Source organism: Vicia villosa, linkage group LG1 (genome assembly GCF_029867415.1).
Source record: "Vicia villosa cultivar HV-30 ecotype Madison, WI linkage group LG1, Vvil1.0, whole genome shotgun sequence".
Taxonomy (NCBI): Eukaryota; Viridiplantae; Streptophyta; class Magnoliopsida; order Fabales; family Fabaceae; genus Vicia; species Vicia villosa.
In genome coordinates, this window is record NC_081180.1 from 40,441,887 (window position 1) to 40,452,111 (window position 10,225).

At 36.7% G+C, this 10,225-nt stretch overlaps 1 protein-coding gene across 1 annotated transcript; it reads right to left on the reverse strand.

The window, feature by feature from the left end:
• Positions 1-870: 870 nt before the first annotated feature.
• On the reverse strand, positions 871-3,259 carry LOC131619423 (uncharacterized). Its single transcript, XM_058890541.1, has 3 exons — positions 3,007-3,259; positions 1,488-2,817; positions 871-1,276 (listed from the first exon to the last, which is right to left on the reverse strand). The coding sequence occupies exons 1-3, from the start codon at positions 3,257-3,259 to the stop codon at positions 871-873; spliced, it is 1,989 nt and encodes a 662-aa protein (XP_058746524.1).
• Positions 3,260-10,225: the final 6,966 nt, after the last annotated feature.

Consider the following 10,225-nt stretch of genomic DNA (forward strand, 5'->3'; position numbering starts at 1 on the left):
CCATGCCTCCACGTTCAATCATCCGTAGTGTTCGTCCTGAGCGACCACCTCCTGACCTTTCAAATATTATTTTCCGAGAAGACGACAATGATGCTCAACGAACAAAATACCTCGCTTTCTATGAACGTTCGGTCGTTCCCACAAAATTTGTGAACACCGAATGTCTAGAAACTCTAGGCCTCATTGATGGTGTCACCCGTTTACTCACTAAATCTAGCCTCCACCATCTTTGTACCGAACCCGTACCAACTTATGAGCCGCTCGTCTTAGAGTTCTTGAGTTCTTTCAACTACGACACTCCTTCTAATCAACCGCTCTCAACCGGTAGCATCCAATTTCAGATGTTCAACCGTGAATATACTTTGGATCAAGAGGTAGTGGCTACGTACTTGCACTTTAATACGTCACCAAATGCTCTCCGCACTATCTTTCAAGAACTCAATGGTCGTTCATGGGAGCAACATGCTTTCGACCTGTGGTTTAATCTCACTGGCGAAGTTCCTACTGGTTGGAGGGCTCTACATGCTTCTCACATTCAAAACCCCGCTATACGTTATTTTCAGCGTGTTTTGGGGCATACTATTTTTGCGAGATCCAACAACCATAAGGTAAATCAGCATGAATTATTTTTCCTTTATTATGCGCTTAACAATATCCGCTTCAATGTCGCACCTTTCATGCTCCAACATATCCAAGGCTGTGTCAACGCCCCCGCTACAAGGGCGGAGCCAGGATCAAAATCCAGGGGATTCCCATAATGAAAATAAAATATACAAAAAGTATGAAAAAAATGAATGACATAAAATATGATAATATTACTTAATAAAAATGTATTAGTATTTCAATTACAACTCAAAAATAGAAAACATTCTAGTCTAATCGTAAATACATTCTTCTCTTGTTCATTCCTTGGAAACGTTTGATGATATCCATATCATCGATTGTATTAAACACCTCTTTCTCCACAAATGTCACTAAGCAATCATTTAGCCATGGATTAGCCATTCTACTTCTCAACTCATTCTTAACATATTTCATCCCCGAGAATACCCGCTCAACACTTGTAGTGGCCACAGGTAAGGACAAAGCTAGTTTGACAAGTGTGTACACAAACCTAAATGTCTTATGCTTCTTTGTTCGAACAAGAGTCCTACAAAGTTCCGAGATGCGAGTCAAATTGGAAAAGTGATCGTCCATCTTGACACTCTCAATATAAGTCTCCAATTCACTAGACAATTCCTTATCAGTGAGATCCTCAAAGTCATTTGGGTACAATCTGGCCAATCTCACAAGTGATTTAACATCAAATGATTCAAATGAATAACAAGGACTCAAGCAAGCAACACAATTAATCAACTCAATATTTTTCAGGTGTAAACCGATCATTCAACTCTTTCAATAGGAGCAAGTCATTTGGATTTCTTATCTTTTAGTGAAAATTTGTAACAAAAGGAGCAAGTCGTTTGGATGTCTTATCTTTTACATACCGGGACTCCATGTCAGGCATATCAATTTCAACATTTCCACAAAAAGCCACAACTTGCTCATAAAGTGTTTCCCATCCATCATCTCTAAATTCTTGCAACTTTTTCTTGCATATTTGGACAAGTTCCATGGCATGCACAATATCTTGATCCCCCTTTTGCAATGATTGTGACAAATTATTTGTCAAAGATAAAATCTCAACCATTAAGTGCAACATAAACACAAAACTAAAAGTTTGCATAACAAGTAACAAACTTTTTGGTTCACCCTTACAATGACTATCACTTTTCAAATCTTCGAACACTTCAATAATAGGAGTAACCAAATCAACCAACCTATTAAGAGTTCGAAAGTGAGATTCCCAAGGTGTATCACCCGCTCTTGCAATGGACAACTCTTGATTTAAACCAGTACCAGTTTCCACCAATTCTTTTTCAATTAGATTTGCAAAATGAGCAACTTGTTTATTCCGAAGTAGAGCTCGTCTTTTGTTAGATGATCGTAAGAAAGTGACAATACGAGACACTTCACAAAAAAACCAATCAACATCTTCATGCTTTCTCGCCATTGAAACAAGAGTCAATTGAAGTTGATGAGCAAAACAATGAACATAATAGGCTTGCGGATTTTGCTTTTGAATCAAAGTCTTCAAACCTCCAAATTTACCACGCATATTACTTGCTCCATCATACCCTTGACCTCGAATTTTAGATATACACAACCCAAACCCCGACAACAAACATTCAAGAGCCCCTTTAAGCGATATCGCACTTGTATCTTCAACATGAACAATGCCGATAAATCTTTCTACAACAAACCCTCTAACATCAACAAACCGCACTACAACAGCCATTTGTTCTTTACCAGAGCAATCACCAGATTCATCAACAAGAACACAAAAGAATCCATCTCCAATTTCTCCAACTATATTCTTAATAGTTTCAACCGCACATGCATTTGCAAGTTCTTTTTGAATAATAGGAGAAGTCATCTTACAATTTCCCCCACCACTTGTTATTGTTGCAGATATTTTCTCACTATTTCTTCCTAAGGCTTCTACAAATTCTAGGAAATGACCCTTATAAATAGAATTTTCACCCTCATTATGTGCCCTAAATGCCAATCCGCCTCTAACAAGATATTTGACAGCCTCAAGTGATGCTTTTAAACGAACAAGATAATCTACTTCTTCTTGTGAGCTATATTTTGCATACGAAAACTCAATACTCTGCTTTTTCTTCATAAGATCTTCACATGCTTTCACACACTTTTTATGATGACTATTTGGTTTCTCACCAACATGTTTATCCAACTTATGCTTTAGATTCCAACCTTTAAAACCAGTCACCACAAATGCAGAATTACTAGTACCATTGTAACACACATAACAAGGCAAACAAAAAACAACATCTTTTTCTACACTATATTCCAACCAGTCATACTCTTCATGCCAACTATATTAAAAAGAACGTTCCCTTCCCCCAATATTTGTGGATTCATATTCAGTTAATTTAATTTTACATGGCCCATTCACAAGGTAAGCTCTTCTTACCTCATCTTGATCATTTGGATGATACTCAAGAATTTGACTTCTTTTTCCAGGATCCGTCTCCAAATAAGCACCTTTTTTAAACACCTTATATGAAGAATGAGGTTCTAGTTGTACGTCATTTGAAGAGGGGACCGGAGAAGGTTCTTCGGGATGCCCATTTGAAGGAGCAAGCTTCTTTGGCTCTAGAAATCTCGGTTCGGGTGTAAAGTATTTGAGCAACATTCTACAATCACAATCAAAATCCAATTAATTTTACAATACAAAATTTCAAATCAAAATTATAATTAGAAGTTACAAGGTTTGGACTTTGGATTCAATAAATTCCCATAGGAGATAAAAAGAATAAAAAATGGAAGTTATTATTAAGATAATAGAGAAACTTGAAAAGCTTGTTATTTACATAATAGAGAATCAAGTCGAATTATGGAAGTTGTTATTTACCTAAGCTAAATTGAAAATTTGAAAAAAAAAAAAAGAACTTACTGTGTGAAAGAGAAAGCTGCGCGGCTGGTGTTAGGAAATAAGAAGTGAGTTTGGTGTTGCTTTTACTAAACCTAATTCTAATCTAAAAAAAGGGTTAAAAGGGAGGGTAAATGGGTAAAATAATTTTAAAATGAAGGGTATTCCAGGGAATACCCTATACCCCTCTACATCCGCCCCTGTCGGGATGCCCATTTGAAGGAGCAAGCTTCTTTGGCTCTAGAAATCTCGGTTCGGGTGTAAAGTATTTGAGCAACATTCTACAATCACAATCAAAATCCAATTAATTTTACAATACAAAATTTCAAATCAAAATTATAATTATAAGTTACAAGGTTTGGACTTTGGATTCAATAAATTCCCATAGGAGATAAAAAGAATAAAAAATGGAAGTTATTATTAAGATAATAGAGAATCAAGTAGAATTATGGAAGTTGTTATTTACCTAAGCTAAATTGAAAATTTGAAAAAAAAAAAAAAAAAGAACTTACTGTGTGAAAGAGAAAGCTGCGCGGTTGGTGTTAGGAAATAAGAAGTGAGTTTGGTGTTGCTTTTACTAAACCTAATTCTAATCTAAAAAAAGGGTTAAAAGGGAGGGTAAATGGGTAAAATAATTTGAAAATGAAGGGTATTCCAGGGAATACCCTATACCCCTCTACATCCGCCCCTGCCCCGCTACAAACCCCTTTTTGTTTGGCGGACTTATTACCACCTTGGCATGTGCTCTAGGTCTGGGTGATGATCTCCTCTCACTCTCTCATCTCATGCTACCTGCTCAATCACTCGACCTCACTTATTGCCGTGACTCCCACTTGGTTTCACCCCGCCATGATGGCCGATACACTTTGGTCGTCAACAAAGTTCTGATTCCTTATGTCATCCTTCTGTGCCCCGAAAGAATCAACATCCGTTATGTTCAGCGTTGGAGGCTTATTGAAGACAATCCTCACGATAACCAACCTGAACATCCTAATGAACATGTGGATGCAAATGAAGAAGAACTCAACCAAGGACAAGCTGATGTCAACCAACCTCCTCAAAACAACCCTCCGCCTATCACTCTTGAAGCCATGTATGCTGCAATTCAACGACAAGACCACCTATTTCAAGCTATGCAGACAAATCAAAATGAAACACTGAGGCTTATTCGAGAGATGCAATAGGAACACCGTGACTATGCTATTAGGAACGAAGGCCAATACACTGAAATCGCTACACAATTGCATGATCTTAACATTCGTGTGAATGGCTCTCCTACTGATAGACGTCACCATGTTCGTACAAGAGGCGCAAGCAGTTCACGCAACCGCAACACTGAGGAGTAGTTCTCATGCACTGAGGACATTGCATCATCTAAGTCTGGGGGAGTCGTATTACTTGCTTTAGTTTTATTTCCTTTTAGTTTATTTCCTTTCTTTCTAGTTTATTTCCCTTCCTTGTAATATTTTTTCTAATTCAATAAAGAATATTTATGGAATTTCAAGTCTTATCTTTATAATTCCGTAGTTATTTCAATTTCTTCCATTTTCTTGAGCCATAACAAAAATTTTGCTCTTTAATGATAAACGCAAACCCCACACGTTTGAGAAATACGAAGCTACTCAAACACTCAACGCATAGAAATTGATTCAAGTCAATACCCTTATTGTCCCAACACTCTAAAACCCCCAAGTATGCGTAACCGATTTGAATACCCGTTATACCGAAACCATCGACTTTAATTTTTGAAGTAACCCTTAGTAGTTTATTCTAGCAGTCGGCACCGTCTTAGATACAAACTATGCAGAGAGTCGATGAATATAAGTGTATGATCCTCATAATAATAATTATGTGCTTAACCATAATAAGAAATGTGCCTACTAAGTAAGGTGATCCTCACAAGATCATTTAACCTAACGGTCGCAAATCTCAAATACAAAGAATTTAAAAACTCATTGTTGATTGGTTCAGAAGTCATCTGGTACTGAGCTTGGTAGGAAGGACTATTGTCCGATTCCCCACAATCTACAAGTGAATGCTAAGGAGTATACCACATATTGTGCCAGAACTCCATGAGAAGGATCATAGTCACTAACCGACTACTCTGCTATGTGTGTGTCAAGATAATGGGCTTAATGTGATTGCGCGCGAATGAAAAGGATAAAACATGATGACGAGTCAAAAAGGTCGAGCTATAATGGCATGATTCGGATTGGTATGCATACTGGGAGTTGTCTAGTGTCGCTACTATAAGTTTATTATTTGAATCTGCAACATTATTTTCAAACAAGAACACAATGTAGCTGAGTACGACCGAACGATGTGGTGGAAGCGTGTTTCATTTCGCTGTCCTCCCATTTCTATCTTGTTATTTTGCTTGAGGACAAGCAAAGGTTCAAGTCTGGGGGAATTTGATAACACGATTTTATATCGTATATTTAGCTTGAAATTCATAGATATTTATAGCATTTTCCATTTATTATATTGATTTATTATGATATTATGCGAGTTTTTGCTTTGTTTCAGGTTTTACACTCTTATTATGACTAATTGCGAAAAAGAGAAGAAATGGAGCTAAAACGACCCATATCTATGCCTAAAAGACGAAGAATAGGTGCTGAAGTAAAAAGGGAGTGCAAATAAGGCCCAAGTGTGCTGAAAGAGACCCAAAGACCCAATGAAGCAATCCAGCCCACGAAGGAAAGCAGCCCAATGCACACAAGTAAGAGGAGACGCACGTCTCCAACGTCCCTATGCCACATCAGCAAAAGGGAGACGCACGTCTCCATTTCCCTGAAGACTCTCCACTTGAGACGCACGTCTCACGTCACGCACCCATTCTCCCTGAAGAATCGGAGACGCACGTCTCCAAGCCAGTCTGCATAATCTCCTCTTTTCACGCAAAGCAACTGCAAAGCTTCCCCTATAAATAGAAGCAGTCACTTCAGTCCAAAGTGTCCGATTTCCTGCTAACGAAGTGCTGCCGAAATTGTACCGCGAATCATAATTTTCATTCTGCTTTCATTCAAACACTTATTTTCTCACAACGATTTCTACACCGGAAATTGTTGTGAACTTTTTATAAATCTAGCCTTACGTTAGATTTATCATTTTATTTCCTTGTTTTATTTTCTGCCCGTTTAACTTCCGAAGAACGATCCAGCCAACTTGTGGTGGAGGTTCGATACTTGAAGATTTACTTGCCATTTATTTAATTCAGGTTTAATATTTACCGCCTTATTTATATTTTATTTGCATGATATATTGTATGCTTATTAACATGCCTATTATTATAAACCGAATCTATTTATGCATGCTTAACCATATTAATATGTCTGGCTAAATTACTAAGGTGTCGGTATGTAGAGTAAGTTAACCGAGGGATCCAAAATAAATTGGCTTAATTATGTTTTATTAAATATCACTTATTTTTGGTTTATATGTCTAATTTAATTAGTAAGTCTTAAAATCAACAGAGCGAAAGTTTGAGGGGTTAAGACGGTCAAAGGTTAATATCAATAGAGCGAAAGTTTGAGATCTTTAACCAGATAGTAGACATAGGACATTAGTTTTAAGGATGGCGAAAGCGTATTAAAACTAATTGGGACTTATTTATTTTCAAAAATTGTTTTTACACCCGAGCGGGATGGCGAAAGCGTACGTTAGGGATATTAGCATGTTCCGAGTCAATAGAGCGAAAGTTTGAGATTAGGAGATTTAAATAGATAACAACTTCATAAAATAGGCATTTTATTAATTACGTTGTTTCCAAAAAGCTCTTCTAAAATCTAATGGGATGGCGAAAGCGTACATTAGGATTAGGATAGTAATCTGAATCAACAGAGCGAAAGTTTGAGACGAGGATTTTTAATCAATTTAATTAGTAAAGATTTTTAGTTAAATTATGCAAAAGCCAATGGACCTTCGGATTACCTTAAGTTAAACGAAATACATACTGATACCTGTCTTTTATTATATTCTTTATTTCTCACTATCACTTTCCCTTAGGAACAATCAAAATTTTAGTAGCCCTAGCTTTACACAGTAACCTTAGATAACGGTAGATCAATTCATAGTCCCCGTGGATTCGATATCTTTTAAAACTACACGACACGACTGTGCACTTGCAGTCATCAGATTTATAGACACGTAAAGTCGCGATCATGCACATTTCATGATTAATCTATGTCATTTAGTTGTGTTTATATTTGTGATCATTGATTGGTTTAATTATGACTAATATAATGAAAACCGCTTTGGTCCTATATATGGATATAATTAATGGACGAGATGAGGATATGTCCAATGTTTATAATGGAAATTTTGAGCTCATAAAGTTTAACACATTTATAAGGATACATATATGACCAGTGGGAGATTGTTAGAATTTTTTGGGTCATACTGTCATACCCTAATTTTTGACCCCCCTGAGATGACATATCTTCAGGATTTTCATCAGGTCAAAGTAAGTACCCAGAGCAGTCACTTCTTCATTTGGCATTTAATCAAGGATGTTCAAAGACAAGAAAACTCAGGCAAAGGATCAATCAGTAGAAGGATTAGTCTCTAACATAATCATAGGACTCAAGAGCTTCATTTTTTCACCTATGATTGATTAGACACCCAGTCCTCTGAGTACAGATTTACTCAGGTCACCAGACTAGGGTTTTTGAGCCTATCAAGGACTGAAATCAGGGATCACCTTTGGGAAACCCTAAAAAGCTCCAGGACATCTATTAAAAACTTCAATCATCTCCAAATTATCCATACAATAAGATCCACCGGACATCACACCTCAATTCAAGATCCACAGTCATCATTTTCATCTGGTCGACAATTAGGGTTTTTAACCTAATTCATCTGGATAGTTGACTTTTAATCAGGGTATGGATCCAAAACTCAAGACATGATTCAAGGACCTCTACTACCTCAATATAACCCATTTACATCACTCATTTGAGGAGAAGATCTTAATTCCACACAAAAGTCCAAAATCTCACCTTATCTGGAAAAAGTCAACTGTATGGGATCACCTTTGACTTTTAAGATTTTTGGTCAAACCATGACTTTCAAGGATCAATATCATCAATATATGGATATTAAAGTCATTTGACCAAAGAAATTCAAAGAGAATCATCAAGGAACAAAAAGTCGGGAATTAGGGTTTTTGAGGGCATTATGGGAACTCAAAATTTCACCTACACAACTCAAAAAACTTCCAACATGAAAGTTGTAGATTTTTCAAAATAAAACAACATCTTACATAGGAACTTTTTTCAAAAGATCAACCATTTAAGAGTTTTGGAATTTTGAAGCTTTAGGTTATAAAAACTTAGAAATTTTTTCTAAGTGTTTTAACCTAGTTTTCTTCCAACTTTGGCCTCATTTTTAACAAATTTGCCAAAGGATTCTGAAGAAACTCCAAACTAATGATTTGAAGTAGATGTTTAGGGATTTCCAAATTGTGTTCAACCTTCTCCAAATTCATTTTGAGCTAAGAGTTATGCTTGTTCAAAGTTGGCCTCATGAAGTAAAAATTATAGGTCATGTACAATTTGAAACTTTGTAATTTTGTGCAAATGACCTCTCTTATGGATGCTACATGACCCATAACACATCTCCAAACATGCCATGCATTCATTTTTACCATGACATGAGAATTGAAGAAGATTCTAAAAACAAGAACATGTGATTATGTAATGATTACATTTGTGAATTTATGGCAAATTGATGAATCACCCAAGGAATCTTCTCACCAACCAATTGGAACACTCCTCTGCATCAGAAATGTTCCCCAAGACCAGATAAGATCAATAGATAGGGAGCTAGCTCGATTTGGCCATCATTGCATTTTGAAGATTCTTTGAATTTCTTCATGGCCAAGAAATCAAAACTCCCTCATTAAGCAAGCTCACTCTCTCAATCAGTACTGAATCAATTGCCTATAAATAGAGGACTCTTTCTCATTCAAAAAACACACCAAAGCAACTATAATCCTTGCTTTCTCTTTCTCTTCTCATGCTTATGGTTTTTCAAAGTTCTTTGGCAAGAAGGATCGTTTTCTTCAAACCAAAGCTCTTCTTTGGAAAGTAAGCATTCTAACATCTCAAGGGGGTTCATTTGAGGTGATCCAAGCACCTGGATCACTTCTGTAAGTGGAGGAACGCCATTGTTGCTTTCACTTTGGAGCATTTGCAGTTGGAGGTCCACAGAGTAATTCAGGAGGTTTCAAGCAAAGCCAGTCATCCAGACACGTTCCATAGGAGGTAGTGAAGCTATCCAGATGGTCGCAGCTCATCTGTAACTGCAGATTCATCATCCTCCATGTTCACTTGAAGCTGAAATCGAAGGAGTCGAGTAGAGAAATTTAGAAGGATTCAGGCCACAATAAACATCCAGTTAGCATCACTGAGTCTCAAGGAAGCTTTTAGGATCATTCACACAAGCCCAGAAGTTCTCCATCACTCGTACGACCTTCAGTTTCAGAGGTAAGTTTTTGAACTCCATCTCTTTAATTTAAGTACTCTTTGTGATAAAGCTCGATTCTATCTTGTCCAGCATCATCAGAGGATTGAAAACCCTCTATCATCATTCATTTATTCATCTTGCTTGTCATTTAATTTCAAATTTAGGGTTCATGTGTTCTTAGAGTTCTCTGAGAAATTAGATAGTTATAGCTAATATAAATAAATGTTAGTTACATATTTGAATTCGTGAGGGAATTTGGCA

Coding starts and splice junctions, on each gene's coding strand:
- LOC131619423 (XM_058890541.1), bottom strand. CDS start 3,259: ATGTTGCTCAAATACTTTACACCCGAACCGAGATTTCTAGAGCCAAAG. Junction 2,818..3,006: donor TTACCTTGTGAATGGGCCAT/GTAAAATTAAAT, acceptor CTGGTTTTAAAG/GTTGGAATCTAAAGCATAAG. Junction 1,277..1,487: donor ATGCCTGACATGGAGTCCCG/GTATGTAAAAGA, acceptor GAGATTGGCCAG/ATTGTACCCAAATGACTTTG.